The 18,537-nt window shown below is 41.7% G+C and overlaps 2 protein-coding genes across 12 annotated transcripts in view; one reads left to right on the top strand and one right to left on the bottom strand.

Annotated features, from left to right (window-relative positions):
* The window catches only part of MYO7B (myosin VIIB), a 59,125-nt gene extending 57,346 nt beyond the window's left edge, over window positions 1-1,779 (bottom strand). For 2 of the 3 annotated variants that reach the window (XM_081911936.1, XM_081911938.1), the window contains exon 1: window positions 1,354-1,778. The gene's annotated coding sequence lies outside the window, so the exon portion shown is untranslated. Of the gene's footprint in view, window positions 1-1,353 lie in introns of all 3 variants that reach the window. The other variant, XM_081911937.1, reaches the window with a different exon arrangement.
* A 2,261-nt stretch (window positions 1,780-4,040) lies between these two features.
* IWS1 (interacts with SUPT6H, CTD assembly factor 1) lies at window positions 4,041-18,335 on the top strand. Of its 9 annotated transcripts, none has more exons than XM_081911946.1 (15): window positions 4,139-4,195; window positions 5,216-5,267; window positions 6,339-6,454; window positions 7,143-7,980; window positions 9,670-9,862; window positions 10,058-10,115; window positions 10,406-10,500; window positions 11,038-11,188; window positions 12,190-12,272; window positions 12,465-12,594; window positions 13,062-13,179; window positions 14,086-14,197; window positions 14,456-14,512; window positions 14,668-14,779; window positions 17,929-18,335. In XM_081911946.1, exons 2-15 carry the CDS (start codon window positions 5,264-5,266, stop codon window positions 18,058-18,060), a joined length of 2,199 nt encoding a protein of 732 aa, XP_081768072.1. In that variant the 5' UTR covers window positions 4,139-4,195; window positions 5,216-5,263; the 3' UTR covers window positions 18,061-18,335. The 9 variants fall into 9 exon arrangements, with proteins under 9 accessions (XP_081768073.1, XP_081768072.1, XP_081768071.1 ...); XM_081911945.1 differs by lacking the exon at window positions 4,139-4,195 and adding an exon at window positions 4,202-4,365; XM_081911941.1 differs by lacking the exons at window positions 4,139-4,195; window positions 5,216-5,267 and adding exons at window positions 4,202-4,365; window positions 15,324-15,475 and having other exon boundaries at window positions 17,929-18,068.
* Window positions 18,336-18,537: the final 202 nt, after the last annotated feature.

Below are 18,537 nucleotides of genomic sequence, written 5' to 3'. Positions count from 1 at the left end.
TGTAATTTTAAATTCATTACCCCAAATAAATTTGGTTTAGATATTTCTAAAAGGTATTCCAAAGAAAAATCTGAATGCCTGGTGCTTTTAAATAGAAACCAAAAACTCAGATGCAGTTGAAGGATATCTGGTGGTAATTATCATATACCCTTCTCTCACACCTAGAAATGACTGCCTTTTTTGAGATGGTGCCTGCTGTTATGCATGGTAGGGTCCACAGCTGATGCCTGCCCTGGAACTCCCTTCAATTGTTTAATTTCCTCCACCTGTCTGCCATCTAAATTTCCCACAATGCCTCTAGTTGGAGCATTGCAGGAAATTAAATGTGTGGCTTTCAGATATCCATTGCAGGCTACATTTGGAAAAAAGGGTGGGATATAAATTCAGTAAGTAAATTTTAAAAAACCTGATAGTGATTGGAGTCCTACTTCTTTGTGTCATTGCTGCTACCAGTCAAGCCGGTCAGGAAGGCCACTTATTTAAGGGGGCAGTTTGCTAATGGCCCCCTCAAACTTGGAACTAGTCCAGGAACAAACAGGTGTGTTCTTTTTTCTTAAAAATTATTAGATTCAAAAATAATTTTATAAATATTTTTAAAAGAACTCCTTTTCACCTACAAAAGTGGGCAACTTTAGCCAATTAATCAAAACAAATATGATTCATCAACTCAACTAAAATTGTTTACTCAGCTTATACCCTTATAAAAACCCATTCTGAATCTTGTAACACTTTCTCCACATGCATTTGTTTATTTGGGTTGCTGTTCCACTGTTTATATGTTCTTTCTTTTTCTTGCATTTCTAATTAGACAACTCTATATCACATATTAGGAGATGTAATTACTGCTGCTGATTGAGTGAGACAATTTATACCATCAGCAATCAATAATGATGAACAAGTTAGATAGCCATGTGCATGCTGAATGAGTAATGCTGAGTGACATTAATCCTGCTATTCTGGAGAACAGAAGTTCATCTGTTTGAACGTATACAGAACTTCTCAGCAGCTTCTTAATAGTCTGCTGCCATATGGATAAACGGGACTTAAAAAGCACGTGGGTGTTACTCTTGTTGTTTTTCTCTTTCTTGAGAAAATGCACAAGTTGTCAGTTGCACAGACTAAATTAAGGTCTGCTTCAGTCCCTATTGCAGTTATATGTCTCTGAGCTTCTATAATCCTGGACATAACACCTCACAGATAAATGCTAACTTCACTTTACATACTTTTTGCCTTCAGCAACTACGTATTAAACACTTCGCTTTACCTAAGCACATTTGTATTGCTACATTAGTGAATACTACTGTTATTTTTTTAAAAAGCTCATGGAAGGGAGAGAAAGAAAGAAAGACATACCAACAAAAGGTCTCAGGTATTTCCCCAGTTTTCTTGAGCATCTTATCTTTAGACAGATTTGCTTTTCGCAGATCATTTATGTTGCTGTGAGAAGAATATAATTGGGATAGATATTGGGTGCATGGTATTGCGCACCTATACACACACACCATCCAGGTGGGGCGTCTTACTCCTGGTGTTACAAGGTAGGTCAATCTTTCCTGTCATGCAATCTCATTAGGACCTGCGTGACATCCATCCTTCCCTCTGGGATCCAGCCAACAAAGTATTAAAAGCACGAACTGCAGACTATTTTGTGCCAAGATCTGTCTCATCAAACACAAGTAGGTGCACACATAACAAGCAGAATACCTTCAATAAGCACTCATACATTTGTCACATCGCTCATAGGAACTAGGAAATAAGTAAATAAACATAATTAGAATTGGACGTACTGTATTAGCCTTATAAATAATCAGGGTTTTTTTGCAGTATAGCCTCATTAAAATGATAGCAGGCTTGTTATTTTTAATGTATGAGGAATGCAAATACATTGCAATAAGGGGATATAAAACTTTGAAATATTGTATGTAAATGATCAATTACCAGTCTCACACCATAGCTCAATGGTAGAACACAAGCTTTCCATGCAAAAGGTCCCTGGTTCAATCCCTGGCATCTCCAGGTAGGACTGAGATACAACCTGGAGTCACTACCAATGGCAGACAGTACTGTCCTAGGTGGACCAATTGCCTCAGCATTAGGCAGCTTCCTATATAACTAAGTAGCTAAGTGTCCCGTTGTTGGCATAATACTAAATGGTTGCAGCACCAGCAAGAAAACATGTCTCTGACTGGAGTCTCAGAGCTGAGAATATATTTTTAAAAGTATGAGCAAAACTTAGGAGAAACACCTTGAAACACTTTGGGGTATGTCATGTGCGTTAATGGATAGTGAGCACAAAGCCTGAAAGCAGATGTGCACCCTACATTTAAAGCAAATCTAACACAGTTTAAGCACTTGACTCCCCCCAAATAATAATAATGGGAACTGTAGTTTAAGGGTGATGGGAATTGTAGCTCTGCGAGCAGCAACTAGTTCCCAAGTATCATTGGAACCCATGTACTTGAAGCATGTGTTGAGGGGTGCTTTAAATGGATGTTGTGGATCTGCTGGGTACACCAGTGCCAGGATGCACATTTTAAAAAACTTTATTTCTACCCTAAACATATTACTTCAAGATTTAGCAGCACAAATGGGGTCTGGCCGAGTCAGCTGTGTCATATTCGTTTGAAACTGGAAGGTTTTAGAAAGGGTTAAGTTGTGATAACGCCTTTCTTCCTTCTAGTCAGGGAAAGAGCTATATATGGGGAGGCTCCTCCGTCAGAGCGAGGCTCAGCAAGGTTACAGCGAGGCCACCCGGAGCCGCCGCCTTCTGCGTCGCCCATGATGTGCTCAAAACAACACCACCCCCGCAAGCGAAGCTGCTCCCTCGTCCCACAACACCCGCGAGATATTAACCTCTCGCGAGCAAATAGACGCCATGCCAGTCGCTCTCAAGCACGTGATCATTTTTCGCTGGCTCTCTGCGTAAGCCTGTAATAAATTACTCTGTACATTCATAGTACTGGATTCCTCAGGTCCTCCCCTCTCCCGGGGTGGATGTGAGAGTTCCTCACAGAAAACATTGTTAAAATCTGGTTTTATACTGGACTCCTTGGCAGGTTTTGAATAAACATACACAAATTTATTGAGGGTTAATATAGTAGATAAATAAAAGGATGTACAGTATACAGAGAATAACATGAGTTGAGAAATCAGAGAGGAGCTGAGGGAAGTCTTGGGGGGAGGGGTCTTTGGGAAGGGAGGGGGGAAAGGAGGAAATAATGACGATGATTTGTATTGATATGTTGAAATTTTTAATAATTTTTTCTATAAAAAAATAAATCTGGTTTTATATAGGGGGAGGGTGTATATATTTTATTGCAGGTGGGACTGGGCGGTAGCTCTTCCCTCCCTCTGTGCAAAAGGTAGCACCGTAGCTCTTTCTAACAGGCGTTCTGCTTCGCATGGGAGGAAATGTGAGACGAGCCTCGGCAAAGCCTTAGGAAGCGAGGCTGCTGCTCGCTTGCAATGGATCTCTCAGAATTTAAGATGGAAGGAGGTGGTGCGAAGGCGGATGGTGGTTGCTGCAACCTGAGGGATGCTTTGTATAGGAGAGCTTGGGCTAAAAAAAAAAAAAAATCCAACCAGCCTTAACCTAACTGGCAATTATTGTCACTGCAGGGCTGCTGTAAGCCGCCTTTTCCTAGCCGCCTTCGATATACGGACTTTAAAAAGTTTCAGAAGTGAGTACCAGTGGCAAGTTCAAATCCCCACTCGGGCCATGCCGTTTACTTGGGCCAGTCACGGCGTCTCTTCGCCTAAACTACCTCGCAGGGCTGCTGGGGAGATAAATATCTCGACATCATTGGGAGTAAATATGGGATGAAAAGCCAAATATTTTTAAAGCCAACGTTTTCTTTCCACACGAATAAGACCTGAGTTCGAAAGAGCAGCAGTTATTTCTTCATTACGAGGGTGCTGGGTACGGGAAATAACCGAGAAGTTAGCGCTTCAGACAGTGTGCTGCACTACTCTTCTTTTTTTCTATCTCTACGGCTCAGGCAAACGGCAGGACGGAACGCCTTCCCTCCCTGACGTCACAGCGATATGGCCTCAGACCAGCAAGCCGCGCACGCGCAGGAGCTTCCGGATTCCATTGAGGGTGACGCCATTTCGCGGCTGCGGAAGTTCCTAGGCTCCGCGCGGGGGCGGATGGGAAGGTCGTGGGTACTGTTGCTTCCGGCTTAGAAACTGGAAGGTGATTTTCCCCCTTCCTTCCTTCCTTCTCCCCCCCCTCAAACCCCCCACCGCGTCCCGGTTTCTGCGGTGCTCGCCGCCAAGCTCGGAGCCCCGCCCCCTCCGCTGGTCGCCCTGTAGTAGTGGGAGGCGGGGCTATGGAGACGGAGTATTACGGTGGGGAACCGTCAGGTACAGTCGGAGGAGCGGGGAGGTTGTGCTCAGCTTGCCTTAAGTGGATGAAAGACTGAGTGGCAGGGGGATAGGGGAACGGGGAACGGGCGCCCAGGGGGGAAAGTAGGGTGCTGGTCGGGGACTCACAAAGGCGATGCTACTCTGCTCTCACTCACCCCTTTTTTGTCGTGCCTTTTCATGATAAAAACTCGCGTGTGTATGTGCGCACGCACACGCAGCATAGCCTGTGACCCGTACAGCACGTAGCCTACGGCCCTTAACTTCCATGCAGTGTATTTGTGTTTTGCTCATAGCTGAGTCCTTATCGTCTCGTCACAGTCTTGCACCCATAGACCTGGTGCTGATAAACGCGCTCACAAATATTTCGGCTGCCTGCATCTGATTTGGATTGCATTTTAGTGGAATTTCTGCTTCCAAGTTACATACATGCCCCTCCAAATTGAGCCAAACAGGAGGAAGCCAAGATCACCTTTAGACCTGGCTCGTTTCTTTTAGTTGTGTGAAACTTAGGCTCGCCCTTCATGGAGACTGGGTAGGCTGAGAGAGCGAAAAGTACTGTACTTGTTTCAGCCCGCTAGCAGTTTTCTTGCTGCTTCCTCCATTGCTTATCCCGTCCGTGGGCAAAAAAACACTCAGTCGGTTTCTGCAGTGCTTGATCCATGTGCACTTTGTTAACCGTGCATCTTTCTGGATGATCTGGTTGGTCTTCAGCTCACTATCTCCAGTTAGTTGGTATAGTAGTGTAAGGGTTCCACAAAATGATTCTGTAAGCCATAAGCTGCTCCCTGCAGAAACTGAAGGCTCTTAGCAATTTCTCCTGTCTTCGACTTGCATCCTTGTTTTACAGCGATACCGAAAATTGCTTTGTGTTTAGGCACGGCTAGCAGAATACAAAATGCGTAAGTCTTTAATGAAGTACAAAGAGCATCCTTTCATATATATATATATACAGTTTGCCACATATTGATTGAGTCCTAGCCTTTGTGTTTTAAAGGAATATGGGCATCACATATGATCAGAGGTCTTGTTTATTTTTATCAGAGCACTTATACCCAAGCACAAAATGTAGACTGAATCAGTCCTCAGATGCTGAAACCCAGAGCGATCCTTGATATTTCAGAAAATGGGAATGTGCTTCCCTAGACAAGTTCTTTTAAAGCAATGTTTATTTCTATAGTCTAAAACAGGCATAGGCAAACTTGGCCCTTCAGATGTTTTGGGACTACATCTCCCATCATCCCTAGCTAACAGGATCAGTGGTCTGGGATTATGGGAATTGTAGTCTCAAAAACATCTGGAGGGCTGAGTTTGCCTATGCCTGGTCTAAAACAAGTGTGTTAGATGATATTGAAACATATTGGAGACAGTGTGGTTATATCATGAAAGGCTAAAACTGTCAGTGGCTGCTAACTAGGATGGATGTATTGTGCCTCCGCTATTGGAGAGTGTGTGACTGAATACCAGTTACTGGGAATTACAAGTAGAATATGTGCTGTTACACTTAGGTGCTGCTTGTGGGTTTCCAAGAGACATCCGTTTGGCCACTGTGAGAAAAGCATGTTGGATTAGGCGGACCTTTGGCCTAATCCAGCAGGGCTTTTAGGTTTGGGACTTCTTTTCTGAAAGCAGTCACCACTTGTTGATTTTGCTTTGAGTCTTTTTAATTCTGTATTCATCTTTTTTAAAAAAATGTCTACAATAGGAAGGTTAATCAGTCATGTCTTACGTTGTTTGCCACCTTAAAAGCTAAGAGTATGGTGAATATAAAAATAATAGTAGCAGCCTCTAAGATTGTCCAATTTGTTGCTAGCTTCATAGAGACTTTTTGGCTTCATACTGACCACATTGATGTCACCTGATGCTAGCTTTTTTGTATTTGAACAATACCTCACAAATTGTGACATTGTTTGCAAGTATTTAAAATTTTCGTTAAGCTTCATTCTGATCTAAAAACAAGTACCACGTTACAGATGATGGTGGAGCAACACCAGTGCAGGATGAACGTGATTCAGGATCGGACATGGAAGAGAACGGAAATGAACAGCACTCTGGATCAGAGAATGGAAGCATAGGACAACATTCAGAGGTAGTTGTGAAAGAGTTTCAATAAATCCTGGTTCTTATGCATAGGAAGAACACATTTCTTAATAAATGTTTGAAACAGCCCTAAATACATTGGGTGGTATCCAGCTTTCTCATCCTGTCAGTGCAAGGATTGCTACTTGTGCAACGGGAATTCCTCCCCCCCTGTGCTCCCTCTTCCATTCTCAAATCTGCTCCAGAGGTTGGAGGAACCCACAAAACAGAAGGAGGAGAATGGTAGGGAGAAGTCCTGTTGTGCAAGTGTAAATCCTTGCACTGAGGGATGGTTACTTCACACTATTTAATACAACACTTTGCTTTGGTAGGAAACAAAGGACACCACTTCTTTTGCAAGTGTTCACAGCTTTTTCCAATAAAATTATCAAGAAAATGAATATGCAATAAATAAAAAAAATCAACCTGACAATTTTGCACAAATCCGTGAAATGCATTTATTTGCATCGTACCATGTAATGTAGTGGTGCTTCTAATACATTTTAAAAAATGGTCATTAACACAGGTATTGTAAAATAGAAAAAGAAATTGGTTTGTTGGAAGAGAAGCCAGATTGAAAAATAGACGTGTGAACTGTTTCCGTCACCTTAAAAATGTTTTTCATAGTTACATTCAAGCTTTTTTTCATCTTTAATTTGCCTTTTTGTGGCTTTCCTGGAATTACTTGTTTTTTCCAGAATGAACTTAGTGATGGAGAAGATGACAGACAAACTACAGAACACCCCATGACAGACTCTGAAAACGAAGATACTCCAAGGCAGAAACACAGTGATTCCGAAAACGAGGATGCTCCAAATGATAATGTCAGTGACTCAGAAAATGAAGGGACTCATAGAGGTAAAGACAGTGATTCTGACAATGAGGATCACCCAGTTCACCATGCCAGTGACTCTGAGAATGAAGATGCTGTAAATAACCAGGCCAGTGATTCTGAGACTGAGGAGCCTCCTAAAGGCCATGGTAGTGACTCTGAAAATGAGGAGCCCCAGAAGCCCTTGGCCAGTGATTCTGAAAATGAGGAACCCCAGAAGCCCTTGGCCAGTGATTCTGAAAATGAAGAATCACACAAAGATCATACGAGTGACCTAGAAAATGAGGAGCCACAGAAACGTCCAGCCAGCGACTCAGAAAATGAAGAGCATCAAAAATCGCATGATAGTGATTCAGAGAATGAAGTAGCTCCAAAACCTCTTGCCAGTGACTCTGAAAATGAGGAGCCAAAGGTTCAGCCCAGTGACTCTGAAACTGAAGATATTACCAGAAACAAACCAGAAATAGAGACCGGTGATAGCAACAAAGAACATAAAGAGGAGGAGGAGGAAACAGAGAATGGTGCTCAGCTTTCAGACAATGAGCAACTAGGAAAAAGGCTTCAGGACTCTGACAGCGAGGAAGAAGACAGTCCTAAGAAACAGAAGCTAGTAGACAGTGATGAGGAAGAAGGGAAAGAAGAGGAAAAATTGACAAAGAGGAAAGCTACTGTCCTCTCTGATAGTGAGGATGATGAAAAAACACGTAAGGAAATACTAATTTTAGACCCCTTGATTATTCAGTACTGGTTGAATCCCTAAAGAATGCATTAGTGGACTTCGTTGAAAAGGTGGTGCTTGTTCTCTGATGGCTCATTCACACCTGCAGTCGCCACTTGCATCATTGGTTCTCCAAGTGATGAATATGCATATGTGAAATAGCTTAAGGATGGCTGGCTGAGTTTATTTCTAGTCCATGCCACTTGGTGTATGTCTTAGCTCCTGAGTTCATTCTCTCCCATTTATATTGCAGTTAATTTGCCCTAAAATATATATTATAAAACGTTGCTAAATTTTACACCGTGATCCGAAGTCTGCCTTTAAAATATGTTTTTTATTTTAAAAGTTAATTAAAAAAACCCAGCAAGGACAGTACAATATACAGAATTCACAATGTGCCTTTGAACAAAATGCCCCTGGGACATGATGACATGCTACCCTCTCAGGGACATTGTGTGCGGAAAATAGATGAGTGCCCCCATGGACCTGTACAGTTTCCCTGCAACGGATTTCATGTCATGTCCCTTTCAGAGTCACTGCTACAGAAGTGATATTCCAGCCTTGGCAGGATTTTGGATTAGATTATCTTTGAAGTCCCTTCAAACTGGATTTCTGATAATGACATTCATACTAAATCAGACAAATATATGGGGGAAATTGGTGGGACTATATACTACGTGTGCTGTAACGTTTACATTAGCCCAAAGTCATAGCAATAAATTGCAAATGATTAAAAAAGGGAAGGAAAGAAGCTGATACCAGCAACAGCAATTTTCACAAAATATCCAGAAGTAAGTAATATGTGTCTACTTACGTTAGAACTTAATTTGGAGGACTTTCCCAAAATAATTAATCTATGTCAGTTTACCAAGCAGACCTTGATCCAGTTTTGGCACCTGAAGCTTCCACCTTCTTTCCTTTTTACCTAATTGGATCAAGAACTGAGAGTGGAAATTGCTTCCCAGGCTGGTGCAGCAAAGAGGTTCAGAATCAGGCCTACTACAGTCACATGACAGGAACAGCGCTGGCTCAGCACCCACTGGGACCATGTGCTAGATCTGCATCTGAACAGCCCCATTTCACAAGCTTTTGCTGGCTATTGCCCTTTGGGGTGGACAGATTGGGGCTCCTCATCAGCAGGGATGAACAGAGGGACACCTCTGCCCCCTCCAAACCCCCTCTAGTACAGTGAATCAGAGGTTTGGTTTGCTGTGCTAGTCTAGCAGGGAGGAGGCACCAAAATAGAGTGTGCAAGTTTTCTTTTGGTGTTTGATTCTGGCAGTATTTTAAGAGCTGTGATTGATTGTGCCTTCATCCAGGAAACTAGATTAGGTTATTGATTCCATGTTATTGGTGGTACATGGGTCTTAAGATAGGCTCTCTGAAGTGTAATTGGAAGCTGATCGAGTCCAAAACCAAGTTCTAGAGGAAACAGATAATTGCTTTATAAAATTATTGTGACCGCTAAGTAAGAGATTTGCAGTACAGTACATCTATGATGGTATGTTTAGCCACAGGCTTATTATATGATTATTATTATTATTTTGCAAAGTTGAGGTTGTTGACTACTAACAACTTCTTTGAATGATAAGTGAAGGAGACTTTCCCCTCTGCAAGTGTTGACTGTTTTTGGCTCAGTTATTGATGCACTTCTTACTTTGTCCACCTATGTTAGCAGCTGTAAAAAAAAGCCGCATAATCTCAGATGGTGAAGAATCGGATAGTGATGCTGCATCAGAGAAATACGAGAAGCAAAAGAAACCTCTAGAATCTGATAGCGAGGATGAGGGTGACAAGGCTGACGATGGAAAGAAGAAAGAAGAGAAGGATCTTTTTGGGAGTGACAGTGAGTCAGGAAATGAGCAAGAGTAAGTGTCTGTCAAGTAACAGAGTGATACACTTGGGTCAGCAGTGGATGGGACATGTATGCTACATGGAACAAAGTTGATAAACTGGGTGGGGAAGAGGAATGCAGTTGCTGGAGTTCTCAGTTCTGTTAGAATTGAAGTGAACAAGGCTATAGGGAATTAATAAGAAAAACAAATAGCATATTTTTCTTGCAGAAACCTTATTGCAGATATATTTGGAGAATCTGGAGATGAAGAAGAGGAAGAATTTACAGTAAGTATGTTGAGAACATGTTTTTTTTCCTTATCTTTCCCATCCTCCCACCTTTTTTTTAAGGCTTCCTTGTCTATATCCATTTAGTAGAACTTGTATTCTATTGTTACTGAATTAAATTTCACCACTTCATCAGCCCTACTATGTGTTGGATGCAATGTAGACATCCTTGGAAAGAGCAGCCTGGATTAAATGGTATAGGAATTTTGAGAACTATTAAAAGGCTTATATGTGCGTTGTGGCAGAGTTGTATTTGGATGCATTGACTTGTATTGTCTTTGTAACTAAAGGGATTTAACCAGGAGGATTTGGAGGAAGAGAAAGGAGAAAGGAAAGGAGCAGCTGACGATTCAGACTCTGATGACAATATAAAAAGAGGAAAGCAGTAAGTGTTTATTGTGATTGTTACAAGAAACCAGATTTGATTTGTATACATATTTGCCTTAAAATATTTATATATTTTTTGTATTTTATTACATTTATATCCTGCCATTCCCCTAGGAAGCTTGAGAACATACATTGTCCCCCACGCCTGCAACCCATATTATTCTCAAAGTAGCCTTCTATACTAGATTAGACACAGAGATTTCAACACCACTTGTAGGCTGTTGCTTTGAAATGTCTTCACATAAAGCTTCAAAGAAGAGACTGCATTAGGATAAGGAGCAGCTCTCATTCTTATCAGAGTTCAGATGTTCAGCTTCCAAAAAAACTTTCGAAAACCAGAACACTCACTTCTGGGTTCGATCTTTCAGAAGCTGAAACATATGAGCACCAAGGCATTTGACAACCAAGGTACAACTGTAATGCTTCCAAGCAGATAAAGTGCTTGTGTCGATGCTGTTTTAATTGATACGTACACTTATAAGGCTACAGGGTGGCTAGTTCCAATCTGACTTCATTGAAACCTTCTGCATTACAGCATGGACTTCATGTCAGATTTTGACATGATGTTACAACGGAAAAAGAGCATGAGTGGCAAACGCCGGCGCAACCGTGATGGTGGGACATTCATTAGCGATGCTGATGATGTAGTGAGCGCTATGATTGTGAAGATGAATGAAGCAGCAGAGGTACGTTCCTTGCATTCAAGGCACAATTCACTCAAAAGAAACTAGGTTATGGGAAGCAATTTCTTTTGCAGGAGCGGCAATGAACAATTTGAGCTGAATGTTTTTAAATGCTGAAGTTTTCATCTGCAAACATTGAAAGCACTTATGTACAAAGCACCATAATGCTGCTTGCAGAGCATTGTCCGCATCTCACAGTCACAGTGGCAGAGAGGCAGGTGGAGGCAATGGCAACATAGCAACCAACTGGCAGAAATGCCCTCAATCTGTGCAGAAATGGCCCGTGTAAGTGTGGGGTGATTAGGTGATGGCAGCGGGAGCAGCTAATTGGTGGAAGCACATCTGTTTTGCACAAATATTCCAAACAAATAATTACAGGTGGATAAGATGGGGAATGGTAGCAAGAAATGGGGATTTTGAGCATTAGAGAGGTAATAGATGTCTGACAACAAGCTAACCTTATCACAAAGTTGAAGAATAGATCTAGGGCATAGGAGGAGACTGTAGTAGCAAGGCACTATCCAGAACAGAAGCTGAGTAGCCAGTGCTCTGCAAGCTAGTAATTAATAGACACCTTTCCCCCACTCCAAGATGCAGCAGGAGGGTCGTGAAGTTGTGCACACAATTGTTATGCGCTATGTCCTTCACAAATGCAGATATGTTGTCTTTGTGTTGTGAAAATGAGGAAAACCTGACACCTCTGTCAGGAAACAACTGCAGCAAAATAAGGTGTCTGGACTGTGCATTGTAACCAAACAATCATACAGTTTTCAAGACTCAACTAGTAACATGCGTGCATGAGTATAATCTCTAAGATTTTATTTAAGGCCATGGCACCAGGCCAGCAAATTTTATACAAATGAAATTACTTCCTTGGTTTGCTTCTTCCTAGTTATTCTGCTAGAGGAGAATAATCAGGCTGCTTTACAAGTCTTCTGAACTGGGATTTTGAGTGTTCTGCTTTTTTCTGCTTATTTTTTAATTACATCTATAACTTCCTGCAGGAGGATAGGCAGCTGAATACACAGAAGAAACCAGCACTAAAAAAGTTAACTTTGCTACCAATTGTTGTTATGCACCTTAAAAAGTGAGTAAAAGCTCATCTAAATTATGTTTCTACATGATGGGAAAGAGGGAACTTGATGTGTTTCTAGGGCTACTATTTCCATGTTAGAATGTCTTTTGTATTGGTTTTAGAACAGGAATGTTTGTGTGGTTGATGAATTGCCAAAAGGTATTCCCATTCCTGCTTCTGATAGATTTCAATTTGAATTTCCAGGCAGGACCTGAAAGAAACTTTCATTGACAGTGGTGTGATGTCTGCCATCAAAGAGTGGCTTTCACCACTACCAGACCGGAGTCTACCAGCACTGAAAATTCGTGAGGAGCTTCTGAAGATTCTGCAAGAGGTTAGTTTCTAATACCTAGCTTGTAGAATCAGCATTACTGATTCAGTTCTATGCCTTTGTGACAAGTTTCTGAGAGAGAAGAGATGAATAGTCCCATACAAGGAAGGTATATGTATATATCAGGAAGATGAATGGCACTGCAACAATAGCATCCAAGTGTCTACAGACCTGTTTTCATTCTAAAACCAGTTTTAAAATGGAGCTGCTCTAAAAGGTATAAAACCAATGTTCCATAAAAGCAGTTAAGAAGGACCAGAGAAAGCTGACGCAGTACTGAAATATTCCTAGTAGACTGAAATTCTCAAGTTTACCTGGGAAACTCATCCCACTCTTTCTTAATATTTTAAAAAAGTTTGCAGGTATTTAAGTCCACTTTGCTGAAATGTTTGCATCCTATGTACAGAATGCAGTCTTCAATTCTCAAGGTTTAGTAGGTGATGGTTTCCTGTGTGTGTATATGTCTTCAGTTGCCTAGTGTAAGCCAAGAGACCTTAAAGCACAGTGGGATTGGACGAGCAGTGATGTATCTCTACAAACACCCTAAGGAGTCACGACCCAACAAGGACATGGCAGGGAAGCTAATTAGTAAGTAAATATCGGCTTTCATGAGATGCACTGCACAGCCATCTCATACTTCAACATTTGCAGTTCACTGCCAGCATCTCACCTCCCTGTTAAGTGTGTATGTGCTACAAAAACCTTCAACCTTATACAAGGAGGATAGGCAGCTGTATGATATGGTGCTGTATGAAGGCTATATTTATTTTTCAAAGCTTGTATATCTCCGAGATTCCTTATCTTTCATTTCTTCATTAATAGTATATTGCAGTTAAGGGAGATAGGTATGACTTTAATGTAACTTTTGTCCTAACTAAATTAGACTTAAGCCAAATTAAGTACAAGGGGCTTGACAGCAACAAGTGTTAAAAATGTATATATTCTTATCTGTTCCAGTGTCTATCATTTTTGCTGATGGTGTCATATCTTTAAATATGGTATGATGAAGAAACTTTGGCCCCCCAAACTCAGACACAGCCAGAATAGTCAGAGGTCAGACATGATGAGAGCTGTAGTCCATCTGGAGGGCCACAAGTTCCCCATACCTGTTTAAATGCTAACTTAAAGTTCCTGTTTCTTCAGGCTACATTTTAGACTGTTAATTTGAACTAACATCTTAAGTATATTGATGAACAGGGTGGATGTTAAACTGCAGATACGGTGCATACTCCCCTCCCCCTCCAAATTTAGCCACAGTCATTAGGTCTAGAAACACTGCTTGAAAATAGAAACCAGAATTCTGGAGTTTGTAGGCTAAACAAAGATAGAAAAGCCATTCACCCACCCTGTATATCTTAAATGAGCTCAGTATCTGTGTTAAATAGTGAGCAGTAAGGCAAGATCGCCTGTTGGATAGTAGGAACTCCTAGCAGGTGCAGTATATATGTGTAGTGCTGCTGTCTGTACATTCACTTTTTATTTTAAAAACAACAGATGAGTGGTCTCGGCCTATTTTTGGTCTAACATCAAACTACAAGGGAATGACCAGAGAAGAAAGGGAACAGAGGGATCTGGAGCAGATGCCACAGCGAAGGCGGTTGAGCAGGTATCTTGAGCAATATTCTGCACTGCTAACTTTATAGCATGGGCTGATTTTCTTTCACACTCTGGACTGCATTCCCTGGAGTGTCTGGAATCTTAGCTGGTCGAGAGTCTTGTTTTTATTAGTATTCCGTTTATTTTTACTGAATTTTATGAATACCTATTCGTTTATAAATACTTACTAAATTATCTCTGTGTGAGAGAAATGGTGATTGTGATGATAATAATTCTCCCGCAAAACAAAATCTCTTTGTCTTTACAGCTCTGGTGGTCAAACACCCCGCAGGGACTTGGAGAAAGTATTAACAGGGGAGGAAAAGTAAGTCTTTTCTTTTTTGCCATTTTAGTATCTCTAGAGAAGCTTTATGCTGTATGTTGGGTGGAGCAGGGAGATGAGTAGAGAATAATTTGAGAGAAGAGATGCTAATAGCAATCTTATGTTACTTAGCAACATCTCTTGTCTTATTTCTTCAGAGCTCTAAGGCCTGGCGATCCAGGATTTTGTGCTCGTGCAAGAGTTCCAATGCCCTCCAACAAGGATTATGTGGTCAGACCCAAGTGGAATGTGGAAATGGAATCTTCTAGGGTAAGTGATTGAGAAGAAAGGAAATAAGTTTCTTCTGCAACATTGTGCCCGACCAGTTCTAGTTTAGATATTATGGAAATCAGTTGAGCCTATCCTCACTGTTGCTTTCCATTCATATATATTGCATATGCCTTAAGTCACTATCCTGTCCAAAGACACTACATAAAAATCTATCCAAAATAGTTTAGTGTCTCAAAATACTACTGGGAAGAGTTGAACATTCATTGTTCCTGGTAGTAAGAACCAGCAGTTCTATATTGATCTGGTTATGTGTAGTCTTGGACCCAGTAGTGAGAAACAATCTTCCTCAATACAATCCTTTACTTCAACCCACAATATTTTTCTGCACTACTTTTCCCCCTAATAGCCTGAGGATTATGAAGTCAGTAGGTTTCAATCCTCCAGTATTTTACAACATGGCACTGGATGAAGTCCATGTTGTTTATTTGCAAACTTAGACAAAGGAAGAGAGCAGTTGTTTAAATGTATTGAAATTTTCTATTCTTATTCATTGTTAGTCCTTTGACTGAGATGTTGTTTCTAGCCCGGGACTGTTAAGAAAGGTATTAGTCGGTTGGAAAAACACAAGAGGAAGTTTGCTGAACAGAAACGACTCAGCAAAGTACATCGAGCTGTCAAATTCAGCATTGAAGGCAACAGGATGCCCTTATAGCCCTGTAATTCTGCTTACCCCAGGTCTGAGAGGTATCCAGAAAGGATGTTTGAACAATGCATGTGCTTTAGCTGTTGCCAGTGTGCACTGTCAGACAAAGCAGCATGTCTCCACTAACTATAGCCTAGGAAACTTTATCCTTCTGGCACTGTGATTCACAGAGCAAGTCAGGAAAAACAGCTTTAATGTGCTAATTTAAGTTTCCACAACTGCATGATCTACTAAAATAGGGAAATCATGTCGTCAAAGATCATAAGCCCCCCTCCAGCAAAAAAAATCGAGCGAGCATTAAAAAATTACTCAAAGGGTACAAAGTCCCATCACATTTTAAAGCATGACTAATCTTCCCTAGGGATACCTAAGATAATTTCAATACAGTTCTCTAGTGAACTGGTGATGAGTTTGTCTCCGCAAGTTGAAGCATGAATATCTAATTTAAGTGTGCATATAGTACAATTAGACTACTTTGGGATATGAAGATGACAAATTGTGTAAACTTGCATTGCTGTTTTAATGCACGTAGATAGGAGAAACATGAAGTGTACTTGCTGACTTTCAGAGAGTCCATATAATAAATGGGGAAAGCTGATCAACTAGTTTTCATTAGTTAAATTTGAAAGTGACTGGTCAGCTATTTGGGGCGAAAAAATTTCTGTTTCATAACCTTATTAGCAACAGTGAATAGGAAATTGCAAATGCAGTGGGCAGTATCCAGCTAACTAGTTATATTTCAGACCAGGGCATCAGATAATTTTCTGATGTAAACTGAAAATTACACTTCAGTATTTTCTAGGAAATCCTGATCACTGACTTCGTGACATTGGACAGAATGCAGTCTATTATTACCTGCAAGACATTATTGCCTATAAGATAAGAGAAGAACCGTAAAGTGTGTAGCATTCTGAAATATGCTACAGAAATAATCAAACTTTAATATTTGGAGAGAAATGTTTAGAGAGATGGATGCCATAGCAAAAATGATAGATGGTTATTTTTAGATTTTGTAAGCCATTTTGAGAAATACTTTTTTGGAGGGTAAAAGTTAGATATTGTCAGGGGCTCAGGAGCAGAGGCACTGGAGAGGGAGGAAATGGAGAGCGAGGGGGAGGAATCCGAGGGGAGCATAAGCGATGACAGTGGTCCGAGGAATTCCCTGAGTCTCTCCAGCGAATCGGAAGATTCACAGAAGGGGGCGCCCATGGCCAGAGCAAGGGGGGTGCCTAGGGGGACACCCCAGGAAGAAGGGGCCAGAGGGGACTCAGAGAGCAGCAGTTGGAAATCAGGACCAGCTTCCCCACCAGAGCGCAGTGGGGGGGAGGAGTCCCAGGTATCGGGATCAGGCTGCTCACCACCAGCGAGAGGAGATGAGTCAGGATTGACCACGCCTCCATCGGAGAGCGCGGAAATGGTCGAGAGGAAGGTTGGAGGCTGGGCGCGCACGCCAAGTTCAAATGTACAGGCGAGCGGCACAGCAGGTAGCCCGGATAGGGAGCCAGGTCCTAAAGCCCGCCGGAAGGAGGGACAAGAGTCAGGGGGGTCAGCGTCAGAAGAGTCCAGAAAGGAGGAGAACCCGGGGGGGGGGCAGAAGGACCCAGAGGAGGAAAGAACAACGGAAGAGGTGGAGTAAGGCTAGAGTCTTAAACTGGTGTACAGGGGGCGGAGACTCAGACGGAGCTTCGCCGGTCTAGGTTCTAGACGTAGACCTGCACGCTGCGGCTTGTAAATGGAAACTGAACTTCAATAAAGACTTTTGTACATTACAACCGGCTAGCGTTGGTCCTCTGTGAGCTGGGACCTGGAGGCAGCTCTGACAGATATATATGTTTGTATAAATAAATAAATAACAGATGGCATAAAATGGGAGAGTTGCTGAGTTCACATTGTAATCGTTGCTTTTAAAAAAATGGATGCTGGGGCTCAACCTCTCCTGGTTGTCCTAAACATGGAAGTATATTTCTTTCAGGTATGTTCAAGCATGGGTAGGCAAACTAAGCCCAATTGCCTTCTAAATCCAGCCCGCAGACGGTCCAGGAATCAGCGTGTTTTTACAAGAGTAGAATGTGTCCTTTTATTTAAAATACATCTCTGGGTTATTTGTGGGGCATAGGAATTCATTCTCCCCCCCCCCAAAAAAAAACTATAGTTCAGCCCCCCACAAGGTCTGAGGGACAGTGGACCGGCCCCCTCCTGAAAGTTTGCTGACTCCTGGGTTAATGGGTAGTTACACGGGCTGACGGTAGTTATAGTTCAAAACATCTGGAGGGCACCAGGTTGGCAGAGCCTGGAATAGAGAGTGCATATCCCTGTTACAGTCTTGGTTTGAAAATATGCTGTGGGAATCTCCTGTGGCTTTATCAGCTTCTGTATAGAAGGATTGCAGTTGCTGGAAGAGTTTGGTGTGCATGTTTTGTCCTTGAAAAAAGCAAATCTGGAATTCCTGCCTCTTCGTAAAAGTAAGCCTAAGTTTTCTTTTAAGTTCCAGGCAAGCTCCAAGAAAGGGGTCAGCCGCTTGGACAAACAGATGCGGAAGTTCACAGACATCAGGAAAAAAAGCAGAACGTCCCATGCTGTGAAAATCAGCATTGAAGGCAATAAAATGCCATTGTGACTCCACCCAAGAAGGATATTTTCTGAATTCTGCTGTGAGAAGTGCACCTACAGACTCTTGGAAAGATGTCTACATTTTTTAAAACGAACTCTGGGTGTGTTTTTTAAGTGTATCTTCAGATTGTTGGTTCAGATGGTAGTAATACATGTTGGCGGAGGGTTGTGAACCCTGGATGTTGTTCATTATGATTGTATTTAACCTGGTCTCTCGTGTCCTTTGTACAGATGAAAGCTTGTATTGCTACAGACCTCAGACATTAAAATCTTTCTGATGTGTGGGGCTGTGTGGTGCTTGGTGCAATGAATGTATATTTAGAAGGTTCAGCACAAGCTGCTGAATCCTGCAGATTGATAGGTGTGACTACAGTATTTTTTTTATACAAATACACAGCCTGCCATTGTTATATACACATGTCTAGTGACTGACTTAGTTACACTAGTAGTCTTTTACTTTACTACACATGGGTGGGTGGTGAGA

The sequence above is a fragment of the Podarcis melisellensis genome, assembly GCF_964234715.1.
Source record: "Podarcis melisellensis genome assembly, chromosome: 5".
Lineage (NCBI taxonomy): Eukaryota > Metazoa > Chordata > Lepidosauria > Squamata > Lacertidae > Podarcis > Podarcis melisellensis.
The sequence above is the reverse complement of the archived record's forward strand: the minus strand, read 5'-3'. Positions and strand labels throughout refer to the sequence as shown.

Excerpts from the sequence above, each read along its gene's own strand:
- IWS1 (XM_081911939.1), top strand. The coding sequence starts at position 4,332 with ATGGAGACGGAGTATTACGGTGGGGAACCGTCAG. Across the intron at positions 14,198-14,455 it reads CAGCGAAGGCGGTTGAGCAG|CTCTGGTGGTCAAACACCCC; the intron begins GTATCTTGAGCA and ends TTGTCTTTACAG. Across the intron at positions 14,513-14,667 it reads GTATTAACAGGGGAGGAAAA|AGCTCTAAGGCCTGGCGATC; the intron begins GTAAGTCTTTTC and ends TTATTTCTTCAG.